The 27,353-nt window shown below is 41.0% G+C and overlaps 2 protein-coding genes across 2 annotated transcripts in view; both read right to left on the bottom strand.

Moving 5' to 3' along the window:
- Nucleotides 1–8,158, bottom strand: part of PECAM1 (platelet and endothelial cell adhesion molecule 1) — a 141,326-nt gene extending 133,168 nt beyond the window's left edge. The window contains exon 1 of the mRNA XM_058852714.1: nucleotides 8,155–8,158. The gene's annotated coding sequence lies outside the window, so the exon portion shown is untranslated. The remainder of the gene's footprint in view (nucleotides 1–8,154) is intronic.
- The window catches only part of SMURF2 (SMAD specific E3 ubiquitin protein ligase 2), a 60,464-nt gene extending 46,529 nt beyond the window's left edge, over nucleotides 1–13,935 (bottom strand). Inside the window, exon 1 of the mRNA XM_058852704.1 lies at nucleotides 13,530–13,935. Within this exon, the coding sequence (XP_058708687.1) occupies nucleotides 13,530–13,581 (52 nt within the window). The 5' untranslated portion in view covers nucleotides 13,582–13,935. The remainder of the gene's footprint in view (nucleotides 1–13,529) is intronic.
- Between the last annotated feature and the right edge of the window lie 13,418 nt (nucleotides 13,936–27,353).

The raw sequence follows: 27,353 nt of genomic DNA, 5'->3' as shown, positions 1-27,353 counted from the left end.
AATTTTTACTGTTCTAGTCATTCTGGCCATGAATTTTGGAGTTCCAGCAGTAGAGGTTTGACTGTTTTAAACAAAGGTAACATAAGCTCACAGGGAGTGTATTCTAGTTTTTTAGGCAGGCCTCCACAGCTCTTTGAAAGATAAATCAGAGCAAAACAAAGTATTAAACCCCTTACACATACTAAAACATTTCCTCATTTTCCCCAGAGCATTGTGCATGCAAAAGAAAGTGCATTACTTGCAGCTTATAAATATTTGTGCAGACAGAAACTCAGGTAGCAGCAACAGAGAAAATACGGGGAGAGTTGGGTGGGTTTTGTTGTTTAGGGTTTTTTTTTGTGGTTTGGTGTTTTGTTGACTTTTTTTTAACCTCCCCATAGTGAATCTGGGAAATGTATGAAAAAACAACTTATGTATGATATTTTTATACCTAAACAAAATCTACCAGAACTTAATACTTTACATTCCAAGTTACATAAATCAGTTACACAAATGCATTAAAAATCAGGCCTGCTTTTTACAGGTTTCACACACAGAAAGACATGCCCACATATTAGATGCCCTTTTGATACTCTTACTCTTCTAAATGTTTTAAACCTCAGTATAATAAAGAAAAATATGAGAATGCACACTCAGCTAACAAAAAATATGGAGTATTGACACTGCTCACTTGCGTTCTCAGGGGGCTGTGGAACCACTTACTCATCTCTATCATTCAAATCTGGCTGCTGAATTCATGCTGAGCAGTCAAGGAAACACACCTGGACTCTTCCACTTGGGACTGATTTGAAAGGCCAGACAGAAACTGTGATTCAACATGCAAAGACCATTTATCATGAGCAGGTTCCACACCACCTTGTGGTTACCTTCTGCTATACCTGTTACCAAAATTAAATTTCATTGTATTTGCCTCGTAGAGTAGCAGAGGATCCCCTCTGACCCTCTCCCTCCTGATAAAATCCATCCAACACTCCACTGCAAACACCCTACCCTTGCAAAGGGAACACAGCACGTGTTCTTCCAGCTGGGGCAGAGGAGAGAAACCTGGGAAAGAGAACAAAATCTTGGGATTTTAGGAAATGGAGTGAAGTAAGAGCTAACCACAGACTCAAGAAGCAGAATTACTTCAGTGCCTTGCAACAGCTACACAGGCCCATGGAAAGCTGATGTTCTTGCAAGTCAAAAGATCTGTATGTGTGTGTATGATGTGTGTATATATAGATATATATAGTTTCACAAGGTTTTTCATTGTAACATTTGAAATGATGAATCAGATACTGTATTTCAAGTATTATTCATCTGTACAACTTAAGCTAGCCCTGAGGAACCATTAAAGAAAAATATTTGTCAGGAAAAAATAACCCAGAATATATGATTCATCCACTTCTGAAACAATAAAATGGTTCACTATAACAAAAATAACTATATTGTAAATACTTCAAGTAAAATGTAAAAAAAACCCAAATCCTAGCCAAATACAATGAAGAGAGCATGCCCTTAGAATAAAAACAAACCACTAAACGTGCATATGTGTGCAAATAACAAAACAACTTGCTGGAAAAAGGTAATTTTATGAAATGCAGTTAACACCACATCTGATGGAAATGATACTCTATTTTTTAGAGATTTAATGATCTTAGAACAACAAAGACCCACCTAAACTCTCAAATTTAACTATTCTTCTATTAAGTTGATAAATAGATATTTATTTTAGCAGAAAGTGATGCATGTACTGTATATCTAAAAATGAAACAGATCTTGAACATCTTTCTGGAAAGCAGACAAGACACTGACCTTAAATCATGATAAAGGGGATCAGCTGAACAAAATCATGCATTTAATAACTTTATAATTGTCCAAAGCTCAAAGAAGTGTGAAAATGAGCAGTTTTTGGAAAAGAAGTCCCATAGGAGAGGACTTGTTTCAGCCTAGTGTCAAACATTGGGAGAAAAGAGAAGCACTGTTATGCATCAACAAATAACTGTAAAACATGAAAACAGTCTGAAAACCTCATTTTTCTTCATAGTTAGACAATATTAAGTTTACTTAAAATGAAACCTTGCAGTTTCACATTGTTTCAGTTCATTCATTTTTCATTCTCTAAAAAAAAAAATAAAAATTAACCATTCATCTGAATGCACCCAAAACTTCCCACTCTGTCTACACAGACCTCTACAAGAAACTTCAAATTGCACATCTGGCTGTCTCTTGCTGGAGATACACCTACCCAGTACAGGTAATTTCTGGTCAAATTCTTTTACAGTCTCCTTTGTGTGTGTTTCATACACGCAGAGAGTGAAGATCAAAGTTGTTTCACAACACAAGCAACTCAGTGTAAACAGAGCAGGATGTACTAAATCAACCCCCTGACACTGGAAGATGCTCTGGTGCAAATCTAGTGGGGACAAACTAAAATGAAAGGACTGTCCTCTTCTCTAGAGAAATATTAACAAAGAATGCAAGATCTATCACAGTGTACAAATGATGATTGTCATAGCTTGTAGCTTTCTCTGTTTGCTTGATATTTAACATATTAACATTGACTAACTAAAGAAGCCAAAATCTTTCATGCAATGAACTCATCAACAGCAGATAACACTTCTCAGAAAACTTGTCACTTCTGGAGTTGCATTAATTGTAATTCCAGAACCTTTGTGAAAATATGGCGTGTAAATGAGCCACGGAAACTTAAAAACTACATAATTCAATTATAATTAACAGCAAGTTTTCTCACCCTTTTAAAGCAAGAAAATATTAGCATTAATGAAGTGACCAAGATATTCTTAGAACCAAAGGTCTTTTAAAAAACACTTCTCAGGTTAGCTAAAAGCTGAAGAATTCCTTTTGTTCTACACATAAGGAGTAACCCTGATCTTATCTGCAAGCCTTTTTAGAATTATGTTCTGAATCATGGCCACTCAGAAGCCAGCCCTCAATTCCCTATTTCTTCAATATAGTATCAAGGTGATGAACATGTGGAGCAAAGGAACAGATGGGAGAAATTTTGGGGTGGGTGTTTTTTTCCTGTTTGTTTTTAAACTTCTGGCCTCTTTCCAACTGTAACCACTCACATTCTTTGCATGTTATGCATCTTGAGTTTTCATAAAGCCCCTCTGTTGTAGATAACCCCTTCTTCACAATAAAACAGATCACCAACAGAACATCACATGTGCAGCAACAGCATTCCCTGGTTACAAAGGCAAGGTCTGGAACAGGAGACTCTGGGCTGCCTCTGTGACCCTGGGTCACAAAAGTTCAGTGCTGCAGCACCAGAGTCCAGGTACCAACCAGTGCCTCGTCCTGCCAAAATCAGACTCCACCTGTTTCCCAGACAGCTCCTTGTTCCAGGTCAGTCCCTTCTCCACTCTCATGCAGCTTTTGTGCCCTGTGTATTCCATGGAGTGCCTGACTTCACACCAGGAGCTCACCAAGTTCAGCATTAAGAGGCAGAGCTCAGCTCCTCACTAAACCTGCACCAAGCTTTACCTGGCTGATACAGCCACACCTGCCATGTCCCTGTTTGACAGCGCTTCTGCCCCAGAATAAAGGATTCACAAGAACAAAGCATTTCTAGATGATGTGCAATGTATTTTTAATCCTTTTTGAAACTAGTTGAAGTTTAGCAGAATCTTCCCAAAATAAATTTGGTCTGATTTAGCTCCTCAGCATGAAAAATGTCTGTGTTAGCCGGCTGCTAACAGCACTGAGCAGTGTCTGATAATGGAAGCGCTAACTGGAGCTGGCATTATTAGCTCCAGCTCAGTATTCCAAGTTCAGCCAGAGTTATAAATTCCACTGATGGCAAGTAAAAGGCCAAGATGTTCAGACAGACAAAGCAATTCCATGTTCAAATGATACAAAGAAGAAGCAAGTGCAAGCCCCAGAGCTCCCAGTCCTCTGAGGGATGAAGGACAAAGGAGCAATCCAAGGGTCAGGGTGACCAGGGACAATTTTCCTGTGCATTTACTGTCACTCCCCTGAAGTGACACAGGGTGGGAGCAGGACAAGTGCATCTCCAGGCATGGACCACACTGCAAAGAACTGATGAAATGTGGAGAGTGAGGTTACTAAATTTCAGTAAACTTATGAAAAATATAGTTTTTGAATTGGTCCAAAGTCCTGTCCAGTGTAGATGAAGTTACATTATGCTGATACACAGGAAATAGCTGACTGATTCTACAGGATGAACAATTCACCAGAGGAAAGAAACTTTCAGGAAAAATGATAAATATTGTAATGAGGAAATCCGAGGCACGTATTCACTATGCCACATTCACATCTCACAAATGAACAGAAATTTCTTCATGATCCCCTGGCCACAGAAGCAAGTGAGACACAGACAAATATAAATATATAGGCTCTCCCCCCAGGCAGAATTGCTGTTAGGGAGAGGAACCAAGAACTTTACTGTCAATCCTTGTAGATGGGACTACAGAACTTTTAACCTCCTTTTACCCCCCTCATAACAGCTACTGAGAGAACACTGTGATCTGTGGGAACTGCTTGAGGAAGGGAGAGAAGACAACACAAATATTTTATGAAAAGCCAGGCACAACGCACGTACTACTGAAAATTACTCTAAGTCATTTTTTCCTTAAAGACCTTCTCTTTTCCTGCTGCAGAAGAAAGCAGAAGCCAACATTTTAAATCATCTTTCAACCCAGTTCTTAAGAAGAAATCCCAGATATGAAGGATGTTCACAAAAGGGCCACAGTGGTACATGACAGCAAAACTTCAAGATAAATCTTTCCCCCCTCACATCAGTACAATCACAAAGATTTAAGCCCTTTAACTTTTAAACAAAAAGCTGATATCCAACTATTTAAGGCAAATGGGAATTATTGCATAGCACCTGGAATTTACAGACAGCCTTTGCTTCTCTAAGAAACCAGGGGCACTTCCCCTGTGCAGCAGCATTAATAAACTTGAACAGAGGACAACAGCAGTTTTTCTCCATTCCAACATCCTTGACCAAGAGTTTATTATAACTGTGTGATATATCTATATATAGATATCTCACATATATACATTTGAAGATTCAGTTCACCAACACTCTGCACTTTACCAAGCATCCAGAATTGCTAGTTAGACATTTAGAAATGCCACATACACAACCCACTGGAAATTATGAAAAATGGCACAAAATTTTTTATCATTGTTCACAAGCTTCAATTAACAAGAACCTTCTGCAAGAACTGTATGAAACATTTTTGAACTTTCTACTACAATCCTCTAAATAAAAGACCTAGAAAATTTCTGCTTTATCATGCATTATGCCCTTCTTTAAGACTGGGCAATTTGTGTCATACACTGTGCACTCAGGCTTAAAGAAAGCAATAATTTTTCATTTCATACTTGGTACTGCTGAGCAAGTGCTCTCCAGAAGATGTGAGGATGAGGTTGCTCACATCTATTTAAATGAAGTATTTAGCAATGGGTATTTTGTGTCCTTTAAAATATATATATTTGCATTTTCAGGATAAAGAGAAATCTTCAGTATCTTCAGATTTCCACACTGACAGTGCAATCATTGAACCATTGCAGCCTGGCTCAGTGCTGAACTCAGCAACATGACATGTACATTTCTTCACATTTTTGCCCAAGCACAGGAACTCAAATTTGTTTTCTGCTTCCACTATAAAGTGACACAAACCCTGGGAAACTTACAGTCCCTGTGTCAGCTCTTGAACAACTGTACCCCACTCTGTCCTGTTTCACCTCTTACAAATGTCCCCTTTTGCCTCTGAATGACACCACCAGCTGTATCCTATGAAGTTTCTTATATCACACCTGATGCCACCCTTTATAAATTAAGACAGAAGAACTTTGCTGCTAAACAAAAAAGACAACACCTAAATATTACTACAACTAAGCACAATGCTATTACTCATCTAATCCTGCACACAGTCTCCTATACAGAGCTATAAACTATTTTATAATCCACCAGGGAAAATAATGGGAAGAACTTCTTCTCTGAAAAGAAATATTTATAGATACTATAAATAAATAATTTCAGAATAAGGTGAACATTTTCTGTTAAGAGTTGAATTGAAGGAGTATTTTTCATAAGGATACCTCAGTCCTTGAGTATTGGTACAATTATGCTTGGTACAATTAATGCCATGAATTTCTAATCCCAGGCATTTAAGCATGAATGCAATTCTATGAATTTTATTCAGACATGTTAAATTCCTTTGCATGCTTAAGGATTTTTATTTTAATTTTTTTTTAACCAGCCATGTCCATAAATATCTAACACAGACACATCTTTCTGCCCTTACCAGTAATAAAATTAATTTTAGTACATTTTACACTTTTTGCATAAAAAATACCTGCATTTACTAGATTGCCTTTTACTAAAATGAAACAACAAATTAGTAAGTACACTCCATCTACTTTCCTCATGTCCTACAACATGCACAAAGCAGGAGCTTTACCTATCATTTTAGACATGTACAGCCTGGACTTTATCTGTCTCAGGAAAAAATCTTCAAGTTGACCCAAGTTCAGAAAATGCCTCTAAGTATTACCAACACAGATTCCACCTCCAATTAAATACAAGCACAACTGCATCTATAATTGAATTTATGTATGCATCTATATATAAACTCCAAATCAAATGGTTAAGCATGTTAAAAAGAAGCATCATGACAGATATAATTAGTTATTACTCCATTTAACTCCATCAGTAATGTTCAAATCTGGGTGAAGGCAGAATGAAAATGCCACCAAGAGCCTGTGGCTCTGTGAACCTGCCTGAAGCCACCACTCATTTACACATCAATTCACCACAGTCCTCTACCCCCAGAGAAAAAGGGGGATGACAAGAGATGAACCTTAATGTGGATGTATTCCTCAGCCCACTCCATCTGAAAGCACAGGATGGAGCAGAGGGACATGTACATCTCAAAAACTGATGCTGTGGGTTGGAAAGCTTTACTATGGCATTGTCACTGATGTTTGTGGCAAGATGGCACCACACACACTGATTTAAGCACGAATGGCACAATCTGGTTACACAGTTTTACTGTGACCTGTAAATTACACAGCCTGGACATTCTCTGCATATTTGAAACAAGTCAAATGAATTGGTTACAGAAAGGAAACATTGAAGCTGCTCCACTGACAATCCCACAGCCATGGAGTGACTCTCTCTTCCTCCAAGAAAACAAACCTTGTAACTTGGGTTAAATAAGCACTGGCCAAGAGTCGTTCCACAAAATTACCAACAGGATACAGCCACAGAAACTCACATACTGCTACTTTTTCTTTCATTTTCAGAATTTGAAAGTGTGAGTAACATTTAATCAAAAGCAATACCTGTTACTCACTTCTGGGGATATCAGCCCTCCTGGTCTGATCTGCCTGAGCAATAGCAAAAGTATTTTGAAGTGGAAAAAAAGCAATTCCCAAGAGTCTGTAGGATGCTAAAATACAGCTGATAGTGCAACACAAATATGGCATATCTATGAGAGATAACTGAACACAAATCACCCCAACTGCATAGTCTCAGAAGGCCCAAAACAGAGCCATCATTTCTATGGATTTAAGCTCAAAAGAAACAATGTTCATGGGCAGAAAGTCAAAAGATAGTGGATCTAAATCCCAGCTTCACTTGGTTTATCCTTTTTATGATCTTGAGCATGTCTATTCTCTATCCTGTATCAGTCTCCCCCTTAAACTCAGATGATTATGCTTAGCCAGTTTTGTCCTGAGCTTTGTTATCGACAGATGAAGATTTCTTTAAGGTTACAAGCAATCTTATCTGTGCTTTCATTGGAAGTACTTAAAGATGAAGCAGCAAGAAAAAGTCAACAATTTTCTTCCTCAAATATATTACTGACAAATGTTCCTCAAGATTTTGATCCTCATCCCCAAACAGGAGGTGCTTTGCTAACAGCAGACACACAGGGCAGCTCCTTTTCCATGCACTGACATCACTGAGGTGAATCTTTCCCAGCTCTCAGGAGTCACTGGAATGATCTCAGCCCTGCACATGTGATGAGCATTTACATTTTATATATTAAAGCGAGCACATAACAGCCTGTGCAGTAATGCACTCGTGCCACTCAGCCAAGTCAGAAGCCAGCTCACATCATTGTTGTGAGGAGAGCAGGGAAGACACCCAGAGAAATCATCCACCCTTTTTTAAACACTGCAAGAAAGGTCTGGCCCAGTGGTGAGATGTCACTCTAAGTAAGATGGCAAAGCAAGGAAGCACTTCAAAGGCCAGGAGATAAACCAGAACAAAACATTAAAAGCTGTCTTCTCTCAGGGATCTACCCATTCACCTTACAGACACAAAGACAAAATGTTTTCATCTGGGGTCTGATCAGATTTTTCAGTGTGATTAACAAAGAAAACAGAATATAATTTGTCACCACTAGATGAGTTTCTCAGCTTTGTTCAGCTATGCAGACAGACATTACGGAACAGTGTAAACTCTTTAAACTTCACTGAAAACTACAATTCTAAACATTACTTGCTAACATTCCACCCCCAGGATTTCTTTTATTTTTTTCCCAGCGATAGCTTTAATTTTTTTTAAACATTACCATTAGGACTGCCTGCAGATTTCCCGTATGTCTCCCACACATGCCCCATATGTTACCTACACATGTAAATCCCCTTCTTTCTTCTATGTGATGCTCTCCTGATTGTACAGCCACAGGTGAATAGTGGGGTTTTCTTTAACTGAATTTCAATCTTTTAATTGAAGCCCCCATATAACTTTTCCTACTACAACTTCCTCCCCCAAATCCTTCCTGGTCTTTGTTTTCCTTGCCATGACACCCCATTATGTACCCTTGAACACAGTTATCTAATTTTACACCCAGATGAATAAAACTTTAACTCATAGAAACAAACAGCTGAAACTGCTCCATACAGCTGCTCAGTTGTTTATTACAATTCTTTGGCATCTGTATGATCCACAACTGATTTATATGTATATAAATATCTATAACTATATACTGTGTATAGAAGAAAGCATATATTTACACACACACTTCGTACTTTGATGAAAATATTGAGGGCCAAGCAGCCATCAGTCCCTGTACATCTGATTACACATGTCTATTGACTTTGTTATGACTGCACCAGTTTAATCCACCTACTATGTAATTTATTGATTCGGATTTCTTAATGACACATGGCTTACAAAAACTAGTACTTAAGTCAAATATACCTTACATGAAGGAACCCCATTGTTTTATTGTTGACCAAAGCCTATCTAACTACAGGCTGCTGGTAGGAGAGGCAGTCCTGCCCCCTTTGCAGCTTCTCTGCATCTCTCTTCTTCAACACAAATAAGCATTTTTTTTTTCCTGGTAGGATTAGCTTTCAGCTCATCCCATAGCTACACACTTGCTGGAGTCAACACAAGGGAGGGCCCAAAAAGTGAAGCCAGGGACTACAAAGAGAAAAAAGAAACAGCACTCAGATTTTAAACTGACCTAAAATGGCACTATAGTTTCAGTCAACTATAAAACCACTGCCTTGCTACACAAAAATATAGGGAGCTACTTTATCAATTGATTAATCAGATGTCCCACAGTGAGGCTCTGCTATCCATAAACTTCAGTCCTGCTTCCACCACCACTGATGGAAAATTTAGGCTTCAGGTAAACCACTGTCTTCAACTGGATTTATTTAACACTTAGATTTATCCACTGCAAAAAAGAGGTTTGAACATTCCACATTGTTTTACAAAGCTCAGGAATAGCCCAGCTTTTTCTAAATATTAAGTATGTTTCACAAGAAATATTATTAGCATTACAACCAGAGTTTCTATGGTCTGGTAAAACAGCAGCACTTTCTCCTTCAACACTGTAACTTCACAGTACAGTCCCACCTTTGCACTGTGAGGGCTAAACAGACAGTAAAGCAGCAAGAGAGAAGAGAGCACATGAGATGCTGATCCCTTTTCCACAACACAACACCCAGTGCTTTTATTTCCCTAATCACCAAACCCTGCAGGAAAGCTGGAAGCAGTAAGGAGGAAAAACAAATCTAACAACTCTTCAGGCCTACGTTTGATTCTGCACCAGCAAAACCCTTCCAGCTCATTCCAGTTTTATCCGTGGGATATTTATTACCACTTTTTCCAGCCCAATGTAACTGTACTTGGTGGCTATGGAAGTATCTTTACTTGTTAACAATTCTGAGACAAACACTACCTGCAACACATGAACTAAATAAACTTCTGCACTGAACCTTTACTCAGTATATTCTAGTGCTCACAGAGTTTTGTAGACTTCAAACTGATTTTAGAAAGTGACTCCTTGATCAAAACAGCCTTGTGGGCTTCAGAGAGCTGTCATTGATCTCCTAAGTGAAAGAAGCCAAATGTAGCTATTTTGACACTAGACAATTCACATATTAGGACATAAAATATTTACTGAAAACAATGGTCACTTCTCAGTTTTCTGAAGAATGAAAGAACAACACAATTCAACACAGGGGTGGAAGAAATCATAGCGTGTTCTGATTGACAGTGCAGTGTATTTACAAATCTGCATATTCAACACATCACTGAGAAAAATCACACTAGGAATGGAGGGGGATGACTGCACTTGCAGCTTTTGTAGAACTCGGATGTACTCAGGATAGGACCAGATCAAATGGTGTTAAACTTTGAGAGTCAAAGAAATTTTCCTTACACTTCCTTGGACATTATTACAAGCTGCTAAGATAAATATTGCAGAAGACCAGTGCAGTCCTAGACTTCAGCTAATTTAAATTACACTGCCTATATTTTAATCAGAAACAAGGATTTACGCTTCCTGCTAGAAATATCAAGAGAAGCCATGGCACGTAGATTTTAACAATTATCCAGACATTTTTTAGCCCAAGATTATGTGAATTGTATCAACATACATATCACTAAAGACTCAAGTGGTATTTAAAACAAATAGCTACACCTTGGAGCAAAAGAATAACCTTTTATAAGAAACATATAACACAGATGCACTGTAAACTAAATAAAAACTTACTAGAGGTATGCCACCGCTGTGGTTTGTCTCTGTTGTGGAACCCAGACCTAAATAAACTGTTAAACACTTAGTGTAAAGGTATGCCAAACATTTCTCAGAACTTTCTTAAGGTCCCAACAAAGAGTCAACCTTTTTGCAAAATGAGGCCTAGGTTAAATATTTTATTTGGCTCCTCAAGATGGACTGAGAAGTTGGGCACTAGCTCCAGATCAGTTCTTGGACTCACATCAAACATTACCCTGTCATTTATCCAGTCAGTCAAAACAATGTTTTCCATCTAAACCTTTAATGTTTATGTCCTGAAAAACTGCTAATTGAATCCAGTTCTTGAAATCAATTTTTTTTTAATCTATACCATCTAATTTAGAGATAATGAACAGAAAAGATAAGTGTTGAACAATGATTGCAGAATTAATCCCAGAAACATTCAAGCCAAAACAGAAGACTGCTAGTTTCATAGAGCCAAAGAAAATTAAGATTAAATAGCATTTGTCAGTTTGAGAATAAACTTTTAAAAACACTGGATATACAGATTCTTTTAATTCCAAGCAGTTTCAGAACTCAAGAGCCCTCAAACTGCTTTTCCAATCAAAACCACACAGAACACTTAAAAGTATTCTTAGGCAAGAACTGACAACATGTTAGCTGAATTAATAAGATTCATTGTTCTCCTTAAACATGTAGAGCTTCCTTACAACAAATGACCTTAAGTGAAACAACTGCCCATTAGCTAAAGCAGAAAATACCTCAAGCTTTTCAACTGCAGAAACAGGCCAATGTTTCCTATAAGTTTCCAATAACAGAACTGGTACTCAGTGCCTGCCAGAGCTGCTAGCCCTGGAACAGCCCTAAAATGACAATTTTGCCTTCATCCCATGCTCTGCACATTCCCTTCCTAAAATACAATATGACAAAAAACCAAAAAACAGAAGCATTTCTTAGAGTTGTACCTGCTTCATTTGGGGGCTGATCACAGTGTGTAAAACCACAGCCTGGTTCTGGTCACAATCACACTCCCCTCAACACACTGACACTGTCACAGGCACAGTTTCATTATATGCTTAATCCTCAATAAAAATAAAATATGAAACAAATTTGAACACAGAATACAGAGTTGAGAAAGACAACTCCCTAGACAGTATTTTCCATACTTTTAAATAAGGCTACTGACCATTTTTAATGTTTCAAAGATAGGCAAGTGTGAGCATTCACTGCTCAGGGAAAGAAAGCATTAAAGCACTGCATCAATACAGCAATAACCTGAAGAGAAAGCTACAAAACACTCGGTAAAAACAAGGCAGCACTGTTCCATGCAGCAGTCCCAGCTATGCTCATTTTGGGAGTTTTATTTCCAAGTGTAATATAGAGATACCCACAAATCTCCATGAAAACTACAATACAAAACTAGTCCGAGTATTTCCAGAGTAAAACATAAGCAGATACATTTTACTTTTTCTGTAAAAATAACATCAGTATATTGTACTGATTGGAAAAATCAGTATGAAAGCACCTCTCTTTATTAGGCATTAAACTGGAGATATTTCTCATGCACCTAAAGTATAAGAACTCTTTTAACATTTTAAAAAATATTTACTTCTCAAGCTGCTTATATATATGTTGAGATGAGTATTTACAGTGTAAAGCTGTTCTTTTCTAACCGTTTACCTTCCTGTACTGATGCTACAGGACACACAGTATCATTTATGTGCTGCAGGACTTTACTTTAAAGAAAAAAGCTAGTTCCAAGTGTCCTGTATTTTTTCAAAGAAAGCTTCAGCAGAATTTTCAATATTTTTTTCCTCTAAACCTATTTACCTGGGATTTTATATGGAAAGGGCATAGTTTTAAGTATTTAAGACCAAATTCTTTTCCTTCCCAGCATGCAGGTGAACGTTTTTATGGTATTTTAAAATATCAGAGGTCAAGTGGTCTTCTGGAGGAGGGCAGCACAAGGCACTTCACCCTAGAACTCTGAACAATCATAGAATCATGGAATATGCGGAGTTGGAAGGGACCCACCAGGATGATCGAGTCCAATTCTTGGCCCCGCACAGGACACCCCAAAATCCCTCCCTGTCCCTGAGAATGGTGTCCAAAGACTTCCTGAGCTCTGGCAGCCTTGGGGCTGTGACCACTGCCCTGGGGAGCCTCTCCAGAGCTCAACAGTCCTAGCTGAAGAAATCGCTTAAAAACCCCAACGAAACAACAAGAAGAAACAAACAAAGATATCAAAACAAAGAGCGTGACAGTTTCTTTCGAGTTTACACCGAGAAGACGAAGGGAAAATAAACATCAAAGTTGGGGTGCGGTGGCTGAAGTTCGCCCAGGCGGCTGAGGGGCCCGGGCCGGGCAGGCGGCAGAGCCCGGACACGCCGAGCCGGGGGCCGAGGGGAACCGAGGGGAGGGAAACCTCGCCCTCCCCTTCCCTGCGAGGCCTGAGGGGCCGCTCCAGCCCCAGGTTCAATCTCAACGACACCCGGAGGAGCCGCTCCCGCCCCCCGCCCGGCGAGCCCCGCGCCCCCGGCCCAGCCTCACCTGTCAGCCGCAGCTTGACGGGCCCGTTCCGCCGGGCCCCCGGGTTGGACATGGCCCCGGCCGGGGCTCCCCCGCCGCTGCTCCGCCAAGGGCTCGGGGGAGGCGCGAATGGAGCCGGGCCGGGCGCTCAGGGCAGCGGCGGCCGCCGGAGGAGGAGGAGGAGAAGGAGGAGAGGCCCGGATGTGCCCAGCGTCGCCATGAGCGGGGCCGGGGCCGCGGAGGAGGAGCGGAGCCTTCCCCGCTTCCCTCCGCTTCCCCGCCCCCGGGCCCGGGCCCGAGCCCGAGCACAACAAAGCCGGCACGGAGCCGCACGCACGGACGGTCTGGCGGCGGGCTGGGCTCGGCTCTGCTCGGTTCCTCTCTTCGGTTCCTCTCCTCTCGTTTCCTCTCCTCTCCTCTCCCTCCGTCCCTCCCTCCTGCCCCGGGGAGGCCCTGCCCGCCCCCCGCGCCCCGCCTCGGGTCGGCCCGGGAGCCTGAGGGGACGCGGCGTCAGGTGGCGGCCGGGGCGCTCCGGGCCGGGGAGGCCGGGGTGAATGGCCATGTCTCGGGAGAGCTGGGGATCGGGAAGGATTGGAATGGCCATGTCTCGGGAGAGCTGGGGATCGGGAAGGATTGGAATGGCCGTGTCTCGGGAGAGCTGGGGATCGGGAAGGATGGGGGGAATGGCCCTGTCCTGAGAGAATCTGGGCATTCTGAACGATGAGGGCAATGGCCATGGCCTGAGGAGAACTGGAGATCAGTAAGAACGTGGGTGAATGGCCAAGGTAGAGAGGAGAGGATGACAGAGAAGTTGTGTGGAGAGTTAGGATGGGAAAATCGAGGGTGCAAATGGGAAAAGACATGGCAGGAGAATTCAGAGCCAGGCTGAAATGTGTGGTTGCACGCAGGAGTGCTGCTGATCCAGGACAGTATTCCCCATGGACAGGGTGTGACCGACCAGCCCTGGAAACCATTAAACTTTGGACCAATTTGGTTCTTATCTGCACTGTGTAGAAATCAGCAGTTGGGTTCTGTGAACTGCCATTCACAGACTAATAATTAAAATAATAATAAAAAAAAAAAGCTTTGCATCTACGCCATGCGGCCTAATTTAATTCCCACCCTGTGGGAAAGGTGACCCTTTCCAGAGTTTTCCCAGCTCTGCAACACATTTCTCATGAAGGGAGCTCCATCAAAGTCATGGGCAGCTTTCTGCAGGGTCAGAGGGGCCTCAAGGATGAGAAAACCCCCCAGAAAAGCTACAAAGGTTGCCACAGTCAAGGTTACTTTAAAAGTCTGAGCTAATACATCACACACGTACTCTTATTAACAACCTTACTAATACTTTGCTCGTTCGGTCATGTCACTGCTCTGGCTTCTTCCTGCTGAGGTAACCTGTGAACTATTATCACGTGGGTAGTCAGAGATGAGATCCAGCTATGGATCAGGACCCCAGCATGGGATGAGAAGATGACCTGTTCTTCACTGGGTTCATCATGTGGCTTCTGCACAGCCCAGCAGGTTCTGCAGTTGCATGGAGCTGAGCTGTAAGCAAGTCTGGAGTGGTCCCATCCTGACAGAGCTCAGAGCTTGGGCCTCATTAATTCAAACCTGGGGCATGCAACTGATTTTTTTTTTTCCACTGAAGGCCTTGGAAGTGCAATGTGATTCTCAAAGCTTTCCTTCCATAAAATGTGACTCCTACACTGTACGTGGGTTCCTCCAGGTGGAGATGGCTGTGCCTGTCCCCTGTGCCATCACTGTTTAACACAAAATTAGCAAATGTTAGACACCAGCCTCCTTCCCAGCACAGGCAGAGCAGAAGAAAAAGCATTGGTTCAGTGCTTCACTTCAAAACAAGAGAATTTGAAACAAAGTCTAAACAGCATTTAGTACAAAATATGGATACAATGTATCTATTGATTTATGGCTTTGTATTGAACTGAAATAGTTAAAAGTTACTTTGTAATGATCAGGAAAATTCATACACACCCCAAAGACATTCCAGATGTCCTGATTACTGCATTAAAAGAAAAAAATCAACATTTGTAATTGAAAGTCATACTATTAAAGTTCCAATTGTTACAAATTCACAAAGGTCATTATTCTTTTTCTCAAACCAAATATATAAAGCAAATGACTGATGGTTTGCAAATATTGCAACATTACCTGGCCACTGCTAAACTGAAAAGAAAAACAAAAATATAAAACTACTTTTCACATACTTAACATATTTCTAGATTATTTCCTAACATGATGGTTATTCATTTCTGGGGTCTTGCAGTGCGCTTTGGACCCAACATTCAATAATTCTGATATAATTTGACAGAAGTGTTTAATGTTATATTAAACATAGAATTCTTTCTACATGATCCTTTTCTAATGGATAACTAGTGTGTCAGACATTAATTGAAATGCCAATATTTTAAAAAACCCATTGGGATTAAATACAGTATTTCATTGTTCAGTAGTTATATGAACATTTTAATGCTTTCATTAAAAGTGTTTTTTAAAGGTCATGAAGCATGCTTGGTTTCAAACTGCTTTTCAGAAAGCAACTTGCTGAACTATATATGTTTTTCTAAGATTTTTGGATATGCTGCTCACCTTTCAGTGAAAACACTGATATATTGCAGGTGTTAGAGCATTAACTGACAGTCTGTGCATTTGGGTCAGCATATGAAATGTACTGTCTGCTACTGCTGTGCATTTTTCTTTAATATGTGCCATAATGATTTTATTTACTTAATTTTTAAACCAAAATTACTTGAGCACTTTTACAAGTACATCCCAAATACATCAGTGACACATGGGGCAGACCTATAGAGCAAGTGTGTGTTTAATAGCGGGGGAAAGAGGGGCTCCAGCTCCCATCAGCCTGGCAGGGCTGGGTCCCAGTTAGGTCAGGATCAGGTGCTCTCGTGCCTAAGGTGGGGAGGATGACCTGGGTCAGGCTGCCCTCAGACACAGAGGCACCAGATGCCAAGTGCTGCTCCCTCCCTTCGCTCTTTTCCCAGGGGCACAAGGGCTGTGCCTTAGGTGTCCCACAGGTGTTTGTGTCCTATCTCCCAATTCCGTTGGGAAATGAGGATTTTTCACTCACTGTTCCCCTTCACTGAGTAAAATTGTCAGGCAGGATTTAAGCTGATCAGCTCCATGAGGGACCAGTGCAAGATCTGCAAGCAGCAGATGAAGGAAAGCCTGGCAGAGCACCAGGAACTTCAGCAGTGTAGGGGACCAAAGATGCTGACAGTCCCTGATGGTTGAAAGTGCTGCTTTCCCAACCAAGGAATCCCACCAGAATGTTATGATCCAGAGGTTCTTGAGCCACCACTATCCCCCAAGTGCTCAAAGTATTCTCAGATTAACAGAACTGATGTCTCGATGGTCCTGCTTTCAGTTTCAGAAGCCAAGAGTTTGCAGTAAATTGTGTCTTCATGCAGTTCCATCTCAGGAGAGATGATCTCAGGATCTGTGCAGGGCTGATCCTGTGAGAGGGACAAGCAAATATCATCAGAGCTGCTGACAAGAGCCCCATACTCCACTGCAGGCTGTTATCACTGAACAACACATCCTTTCAAGATGAGCTCACTGGGATCCACAGGGACAGGAGTGCCTTGCATCACCCTGCAGATCATTTTGGATGACAGCCTTGCCGCTGGACTTGGGAATTCAGTCCAGCCTTCTTCAGTCGGAGCTTCACAGCTGAGCCACTCTCTAAAGGATTGGTGGAAATATGTAGAGAAGGGGCAAGGTCAGGTATCTTTAGGACACGAACAGGGTTGTTGACAAGGAGAAAATAATGTAATAGCTGGTATCATTATGATATCACATCACTGGGATTAGTGTCATATGAGTGAAATTTTTGAAGAAGTACTTAGAAATATAAAATTTGCTTCTGTTCCATGGCTGCACAAAAAAGGGCTTTGATTTCTTGAATTTACCAAGAGGAAGAAGGAGAAAGTTTTGCTTTCACAGATAGATCTCAAAGGATTTAGTGGTTCTGGACACTGGGAGATGTGTATAAACATCTTTAACCAAGTGGTGTTCATTTTCAGAGGAGGATGGTTGTAGTTAATTTTTCAGAGGTGAGGTCCTCCCCATCTTTAGAAATGGTAAGAGTATACTGGAAACTCATTCTCTGGCATGTGGAATGTGTTCAAAACAAATCAACATTTAAGAATTACACTGAATTTCTTTCTGTATATAGGTTTAATCACAGCACATTCTTTCAGCAGTAATGAGAGCTGGCTGGTATTATATCACATTCTTCCCCAGCTTCTGTAATGATATCAAGAAAGCAAGAGAGCTCTTCCCTTATTATGATGGTTTTGTGAGTCAAAAAGTTAAAACTGTTTTCCTGAGACGATTTTTAAAAATAAAGATATTTTAAATTATCTAGGTTGTATTTACTTCTACTAGTCATCATTTAGTAAATTTCCCAGAGCCTGACATGGTTGAATTATAGACACCACCCCTAGAGATCATGGAGCTAAAGATGAGTTGATCAGTAGAGAATTACACCTTCATTTCTTCTTTCTCTGTGATGTATTTCCATTGTATGTGCAGCTGATAAAGCTAAATGCCTGTTTTGCCATCTAATGGTGTAGTTCTGAGAGATAAAGTTTACACCTTTAGATAGCAGATTACACCTAGGCAACCCCAAATTTTTTTTAAATTTATAAAGTTTAATTTAATATAGAAAGAGATGCATTTTAAATATTTATGAAAGTCTGTTCCCTTTCTTATCACATTGGTTTTGGTGTTTTTTGGTTTTTTTTTGTAAAGCTCTGTTAATGTGGGAAAAAAAATTTAGAAAAATGAAATTGTGAAGAATGATGAATGTTCCTACCAGCAGTTTTCTCTGTCTCTTTATTAATTTGCCTGATTAACTCATACCCTTTCACAGCATTCATCAACACCTTTACTTGCAAAGGGCATTGTTCTCCTGGTCTGCCTCTTTGGCACAGGTTTTTCTTCTAAACCTTCCCTATGCCAATCATAACTTCTTACTGTAGCTAAAGTACTTCCTGAATTCATTGCAGATCCATCACATTTTTTGTCCTGTTCCTGAATAGAATTCTGTCCTCCATGAGGCTTTCTGTTACCTTCCCTGCTGCTCTTCTGTGCTAAAGGAGCAAACCCTACTGCAGTCATGTAGAAAACGCTTCTGCATTTCAGGAATGAAGATGAGGAACAGAAAATTTCACTTTGTACAAGATTCCTTTTTTCCCTCTGCAGATAATGAAGATTATCAGACTGGAGGATTATTTGTGTTGCTGCTGAATGGAACAAACTACATTAAAGCATTGAGATGCACATGCTTAAATATCTGGTTTTACCCTGTCTCTGTTGCTGCTCTGAGACAAAGAGAGTTAACCCAGCAGTGGAGGACAAACCTATCAGAGCTCTGGGATGAAGAAACATGTCTAGACAGGGGCTCTGGTTCTCACTAAGGCTCCCTTTGGCATGCAGAGACAATGTTTATGCAAGAGGTCAAGAATCAATCCATTTCTCAAGCTGGAGCTGGAGATGAAGCTTTTCAGGAGAAGAAACTAGGAAGGAAATCTCCACCCATGCACTGGCTACTGCGAAAGGGGACAGCAGCTTGGAGCAGAGACACCGTGGCCCTCTGAGACAGGATGTGTCTTGGGGAAATGATGTGTCTCTGAAGGGAAATGACTGCAGCTGTGGCTACAAAAAAAATGCATGAGCTTCCATATCACAGGATTTTCCAGTGGTTAGTCACTAAGATAACTTCTAAGCCCATCCATCCAGAACAGATTAGTAACTGATGCACAGATATTCCATGCAGTTCTCTAGCCACGTTATTTCCTCATCATGTCCTGCAGGACAGCACTATCCTAACGTGACTTTAGCAAAAGAAGAAAAGGGAGATTTTAGACACAGGCATTGAACATGGAATAAATAGATGTGTTGCATTTTACTTCTAGACAGAGCCTGAAATCCACTTTCTGAGAGGGGTAAGTCTGTCATGAAAAACCATGCAAACCATGCCTGGGCAAAAGGCTGGAGGTGACACTCATGTGCCAGCCCAGCCCCTTGTCCAGCTCATGTCACCCCTGTTCTCTTCTGCAGCATGTGTCTCACAGCTCAGAACCCAGGGGCAGGTGCTGCACAGAATTTTAAGAGCCTAGCACACAGGGCAGAGCCCAGCTTCAGTCTTCAAGCACAGTGATGTCTTAGGCTTAAAATACATTCCCTGACTTGTCTTGATTCAAAATTAATGAGACTGTTGACTTGATGTACAAAATCAGCCTCCAAAGTCTTGGGCCAAAAAAAGGTCTGAAGACCTTTAATTTATTAAAATTTAATAAATTTAATTTATTAAAATAAGACCTTTAATCTATTAAATTTCCTTTAATATTCTTCCATGATTTCTACTTATTTTGGCATAGGACACAATCAATAACACAATTTCTTCTCCAGACTCCTGGACAACTGGCTTTGTCAAGTGCTTTGAGAGCTACATCCTAAATATTCCAACCAAAATTACAGAGGTTTCCTGAAAAACTACATTCCCTTGTGCAACTGCTCTGTGCATCTTTCTTGTGTTGTGTTGTGAATGAGGCAACTGTAGAATCCCATCTTTAGATTTCCCTGGCTGATACAAACCAGGTTCCTAGAAGACCTAACAGAACAAGACAAGTTGGAAGTTGGAAGCAGTCTCCTCTGAGTGACATGCATCAAGAACTTAGTTTGCTATTGTGCTGCAACATCTGTCTGCAGATAGTATCTGATTTAACCTGACACAGTGTGTATTGTCCCAGAGCTCAGACAAATGAAGTGTTTTGAGGAAGAATCTCAGCTCAATTAAGTATTTAAAGAGTTGATATACAGCACTGTCTTGACCAAGCCACATTATTTAGCCACTAAAGGAATATCAAACCTTCTCCAATGTTTTGTATTCCCTGTAACTCAGCAACAATTTGAGATAATTACCTTGTCATCTCAAAAGGTGAGCTGTACAATCTCCTATATTGCAAATCTCTGAGTTGTAATTATGGCAGTGATGCTGAGAGCAGAGTGCCACTGCCAGGGATGCCAGGAGCTGACTCAGCCCTGCTGCTACAAACTCACCCTCAGCCACTGGTGATCAGCAGTGATGCACTGGCAGGTGGTTGCCTTGTTAAGTCATCCTTGGTCTGTCCAGGTAACACCCAGCTTGCACCACAACCTCTGCTTAATGCTTTGGAAGAAGTAACAAATGTTCTGTGATGAATCTTCCAGCCATGCAGCCACGGCAAGCACAGAAGCTTTCCTGGCTCTCCAAAAGCCCTGCAACATTGTCTGATAAGCCTTAATAACTTGGCCTAATTAGCCACTTCTTACTTGCCATCATGACTTATCCAAATATCCAGATATTAACGTTCCAAGCTGTACAGAATTCCACGTGTCAGAGCTTATGAAGAGGTTTAAGAGGAGCAAGTTATCCCATTCTAACCTGTTGCAGGGACTATGGCTGTTAGACACAAAGGCAGCTACAGAAGGGCAAGAGACTGGCAGCAGACTCCTCTCATGTTGGCAAGGAGAGCATCTTGGGACAGTGTAAGCCACTTAAAACAGCCCCCACCTCATAGTTCTGATTATCTCTGTTTCTTCAAGCAAGTGGAAGTTTTTCCATGTGTCTCACTCACTTCCAAAGAGCTCCATTCTAGAGACAAGATTAATTCCAGGAAATGCATCAAGTTATACCAATATTGTGCAGTCCTACAGGTAGCTGAATGTGCAAGGTTCAAACCCAAAAATAGCTCACAAAGCCTTAACCCCATGGGATGATTATTTTCTGCCATAGGGAAGCAGGCACTAAGAGTCAGATTAGGTGTCTCAGGCTGTGCAAACCACATCTACTCACAGTTCTGGGAATTGCTGAAAGGAGCCTGGGCTGTCCAGCTTTGGCAAAACTCTGCTTTGTCTTACTTGAAGTCTGGAGACATTTATAAACATGGTATGTGAAGACTAAATCCATAAATTAGCTCAGTCATGACACAAAAGCATTTGCAGGTTCAATAACCTAACAATCCCTCTTTTTAAAAAGAAATCCTATTCTTAAAACCTTCTGAACTGCAGAAATACCTAACCTATCCACAGGCTGTACTGGCTTCTTTTGTGCTTTCTTTTAACAGAATCACCCTGAAGTCCACTGTGAAATCAATTTGAGAGGATTTAAGATACAGTTATCTCTAAAAATACCTCTAAAATATTTCATTTTAAAAGTTACAAAGCAAGGTTTTATGCCAGATAAGAACAGCACAGGTATTTAAGTAGGTTAGTGGGTCTAGTGAAGCGCTAAAAGTAACCTAAAGCAAAATCTGTCACCATATGTCTTGAATCATTCCTTTATTCTACTCTTGAAACCCTTTAAAATAGAACTGGAGGAAAGATGGTTTTCTCCTTTTCTTTTTAGCACTAGAATTCAGGGGCAACATGTCTAATTAGGCAATGTGTCTAATGAAAGATGGGAGGGCTTGGCTCTTCAGTCAGATATAATCACCCTGCAAACAGACACATCCAGCCCTTTTGTGCACATGTTCTCATTCACTGACTGCAAAATTCAGGATTTTTTGAGCAAATGTCATCTCTCATTTGTCCTGCAAAGCACTGCACATTTTGGTTGCTACAAACTTAAAAAACATTTGGATTATGTTGCTAGAAAGACATTATGTTCCAATTTTTGTCTAATACAGAATGGGCTGGCTATGAGGAAGTAAGCTTACCTTTTAGTTAAAATGGTTTTTGTTGGGGTTTTTTATGTCATGTTTATTCCTGGGTTTTTTGGTTTTTTTTTTTGTTTGTAGCTACAGCACACTGAATTTTGTTGACAGCTGCAAATCCACTGTGCAATACAGCAGATCCAATTTTCTATTCTGCAGCAGGGTAGGCTATCTGCATATGCTCTTAGTTGTACTGAACAGAAAATTTTTTAAAGACAGTTTGGATGAAAGCTACAGGAGTGGGCTAATATGACTTTTCTTAAGTAATTTCTAGGATCACTTACTATTAAAATTGTGTCTATTAAAAATTATGTCTCCATTGTCAGTTTCCCTCAATCCCCTCTGTTTTTCCTTTCTGAGTTAGTTTACATCTTGCAGAGTTTTTACCACTCCCCCTCTGCTTACATTTTCCTTCCCTAATCCCTGTCTGGCCCCAGACTGCAGGTGTTGATATACACTTAACTACAGATGGGGTAATAGCTTCAGTTTAAGGAACTACGTAAAACAGTTCTTGTACACAGAAAAATTCCTGCTCTATTCAAATCAAGTTTGCAAAGCAGTTCTTCAGAAGTGGAATGTGGCTGTCCTGCTTCTCCCATCCCCCTGCCCTTATTTCCCTAGATTGGTAATGTTCTCTCTAAGTTATATGAACTGCAGCAATGGGGTTTTTTTAGCCATTAGGGGAAAGGAAATGACATATGGAGAGAATTCAAGTCCCTCCTCATTCCTAGAGAGTCTATCCAGAAAGTCAGTGTGCTGAGCTCCATCCAAGTGTCGTTTCCTGCTCAGAATTGGGAAGGGGAGCTGGAGGCAGGAGGAGAGATGGATACGTAACATTAAATTGCTGCTTCTGATTAACAGCACATTCTACACATGATTTCACAGTATTGCTTCGAACAGAACTGAGCCTCTACAGCCCAAATATGTGTAGCAAGCCACTGATGAAAGAGCTATTTTTACATCTGTTTCATATAGTGTGTAAAAATGAAGTGATTGGGATGGTGGAAATATGCTTTGGAGATTACTGAAGATTTTCTGATAACTTTGTACCTCCGATCTTCCATATGCCCACAGAGCATTATTAATACTCCTGGTGGTACAGCTATTTTACCACTGTGAAGCTACACACAAAGCAATCTGTTACAGAGAAAAAATTAGGCAGCTTTCCACTATTTCATATATATATAAATATATAAAGGTATGTACGACCCTATGATTTATACAGATATACAAAAATAAATAAATCAGGCCTTCAAAAGATGACCCCATGATTTTCATTTCACATTGCAATGCAAATTGAGAAAGAAATTAAATAAAGGAGAATGATTCCTCATTACACTGCCTCTTTTGTTGAACTCATAGTTGTGATCCAAACTCCCCCACAGTGAAGGCAGTGCCATTGATTTTGCTTTCAGTGTGCCAGTCAATTGAAACTCTGTTCCTGATATGTGATTTACACATCACTTCTGGAGCTGGCTCATTGTTTTATTCATTTGATCAGCACAACATTTTAATGTGGTCAAGCAAGTTGTGCTTGGTAAGAATTAACAGGATTTTTCTCCATTCTACTTTCTTTTTTCTCTCCCCTCCTCATCCCTTTAAATCTCCACTTCCCTCCCACTAATGACAGTCCCCAGGGCAGTGGGTGAACTGCAACCTGGAAAGGGGCCACGGCCCTTCCACGAAATCTTCTGGCTTCTGCGGAAGAGCGTCCATTTCCTGGAGCCAGTCTGAGACAGACAGTGCTCTGCAGTCAGGAACAGGACTGGAATCCAGTGACCCTTAATCCATAGGAAGTGCTACGAAACTCACAGCAAATCAATTCTCCCTCAGCTCTCCACAGGCTGAGTCTCTGCCCGCCTCGTGTCAGTGCCATTCCCTGGATCAGTGAGAAGGAAGTGTTTTACAAACGCAACAGACAACTGCACACTTGGAGCAGGAGTGTTCTTGTGAATGGATTTTCATGAAATTTCCAGTTTCAGGGGGTGCACCCCTCCCAGCCTAAGGAGGGGGTCCCCTAATTCCCTCTTAGTCTTTTTTCCTAACATCCCTCTGAAGGCCAAAGGGTTAATGTGTTTCCTGTTAGATTTTAAGTGAAAGTCCTAGCATTTTCCTCCATGGGTCAAATATAACTAAACACAATTAACCTTCATTAATTGCTTCTGTTTTGACTAACAGTACCTCTTCCCTAATTTTCACACTTTCTAAAGTTTAGACCTGTACTTGAATCTACATCATACCTTATCACAACAGAGATTCAATACTCCTGGGATAATCCTATATTCAGCAAAAGGATAACTGTGACCAGAGGTGCCATGGGTTAACTACAGGGACAGACATCAGGATTCCCAGGCTCCAGGTGAATTCTGCCAGCAACTTTCTGAATGTCTGTGGATAACTTTCTCGTGTCTCAGTTTGCTCTGCTGTAAAATAGATTTAGAAACAGAAGAGATCTGTGAAATATTATTGGGTAGTGAATTCCTTTTCCTGAAGAACTACAGCTGCTTCTTGCTGCTGATACACCACTGTGGTTCTGTGCAATTTAAATCATTCTGGATAGAGTAGCAGGAAGCAGCTTTGCTTAAGAGAGTATTTCAGTCTAATTCACAGGAAAAGAAAAAATAGATTTCTACCAATTTAACCATTTCTAACTTTCCCACAGTTTAAGCAGTTTTTTCTGCAGGGGAAAGTGAAGAGACACACTACTGAACTGCAGGACTGCAAAGTCCCAGCTCTCCTTCCAGAGCCTGGCACACCAGGGAACAGCAAATGGAACAATCAGCCAGAGAGCATCTGCTGCCATCAGAATTTCAGAGGCAGTTACGTTTGCTGAGATCTCAGACTGCAATCTTGCCATCACTCCACAGATAAAATAGCATTAGCAACAACTGCATTCCAAGCCAGTTGATGTCAGCAGGGGTCTGTTATTGTTGCTCTCCATAGAGGAGTTGGCAGACTGACACACAGGCCACCAGACATTGATTCCAGCCCTTGTCCTGAATGAGGCATTTGACAAATAAAGAGGACAAGCTCTTAAATCTGACTGGGCCATGCATTAAAAAAAAAAATAAAAAAATCCCCCCTGCCAAAACCAAACCAAACAAACTAAAAACCAGGAGCAATAACAATTCGCTTCTTGCTTTTTGCTCCTACCACTTTTTCAAAGCTAGAGACGCAGTCTCATGGGTGACTGTGATCCTAACCTCAGAAATAGTTTGCATTTTCTTAGAATAAGGAGTGACTCACCCCAGTCACTTACTCATAATCATTGTAGATTGTTGCTTGTGGAAATACATGCTGCCAACAGGGCTCACTGATGGATAGGCTGAACACATTTTTCTTGGATCAAAACAAAGTCTCAGGCCCCAGAAAGTTAATTATTAAGCCACTGAGCTGTCAGACATCTGAAGATTTTGCAGCATTCTATTATTAACTCAATATATTGCATAAAACTGAAACAAGTAATACAGAAAAAAAGAAATAAGGATAATACTATTGAACAAGTGTTCTGCTATTTACTAATTATTAAATTTACTATTTACAGAGACACAAAAGACAAGTTACTTGCATATGTTGAAGAGCAATTAAAGGAGTTGTGATTTGAAGTAACAGTACTTTAATTTTAAAGGGGCTTCTGAAAGGTTGCATCTTAAATTCGATATTTAACCTGGCTAAACACTTGCGAGTTAGCACACAGATGTTCTGTGTGACCACACAGAGTTCCCCAAAGCTGTAGCTTGGTGTTTTATCGGGAAAATGGAGCAGATCCCAGCTAAGTGTAGCCGGTGGGATTATCCCACCTCCGGCACCGCCCTCTGCCGGCCCCTGCGCTGCTCTACAGCGGTACAAAACCCGGGATTCTGAGCCCGGGCAGCACGGCTCTGCCCCTACGGACCACCAGACAGCAAATCTGGGGAAGGAACGACTCCTTCATTAAAGCTGGCTTTGAATAATTGCCTTTATAGAGGTTAATTCTTTCCATTCACTATGGTCACACAGAAAATCGTGATTTTCTAACTGATGCTTTTAGGTCAAGGGTGGAGGTTTGACAACAGAGCAAAGGACACAGGAGGCTTCACTACAGGTGCATAAAAGCCCTGTTTGGTTACTTTTCCCCCTCAGAAAAGTAAAGGCTCCAGCATTGCAAGGCAGGTTGTCCTTTCCCCTGTGCACAGGTTTACAGTACCAGACTGGGCCCAGGGGAGCTGTGGTGACATTGTTCTGCTTTTGGCACTGCCCACAGCTGCTTCCACAGGCCCTGGGTGCCACCTGCAGCCTCACCCTTCGGTCCAGGGGCAGGCAGGGCTGGGAACAGATCACAGGTACAGTTCAGTCTCTCAGAGACACCCAAAGAAAGGCTTAGTACATGCCACAGCTTTTTTGGAGTTAAACAGTTAAATTGGGACAGGCCAAAGTAGGAAGGTCATCATAAATCAGTTCAGAATGGTGTGATTTGTGTTTTTTACAAGCCTAGTCTCCTTCATGACAGGTAAAATCTGCAACCCCTGCTGATACATCAGTGACAGCAATGTGTCACCAGGACCAGGTTCTGAGCTGGATGCAGGAACTCCCACAGCTTCAATAGCCCAGCAGGACAATCATTATGGCAGTGACTCACAGACATTGCTCTGCACAAAACAGTATTGTTGCTAACAAGATGTATAACGTGTAGGACTATAGATACAGACAAATTATCGCTGCCCTTTGTAACTTTATCACAAACCAGCAATACCCAAACTCCAGAGAGGTCCCAGGATGGATGTCATCACCGGACTCCACTCAGTGAAGGAACCATTTGCCAGCAAGTGTGGGATTGGGAGCAGCAGACCTACCCCACACTAATAAAAGCAAGAGTGACATCATCTACATTAGCAATAGCCCATTTAAAGAGATCTTTGTTAGCAGCACACAAGAGTGAATTCTTCATGAAGCACACCTGATCTTCCATGGATTGCCAAAGAGTTACACCCAAATCCACTTTTCTACGCATCTGCACTTTAAAATAAACTTGGAAGCACACAAAAGTTGACTAATACAGGAGACAAAAGCAGATTATTCTATCAGATTCACCTAGCAGAATAATAAAGGGGTTATTTGTTTTGTACTGCCT

This window comes from Poecile atricapillus, chromosome 17 (assembly GCF_030490865.1).
Source record: "Poecile atricapillus isolate bPoeAtr1 chromosome 17, bPoeAtr1.hap1, whole genome shotgun sequence".
Taxonomy (NCBI): domain Eukaryota; kingdom Metazoa; phylum Chordata; class Aves; order Passeriformes; family Paridae; genus Poecile; species Poecile atricapillus.
This window is presented reverse-complemented; position numbering and strand designations above follow the sequence as displayed.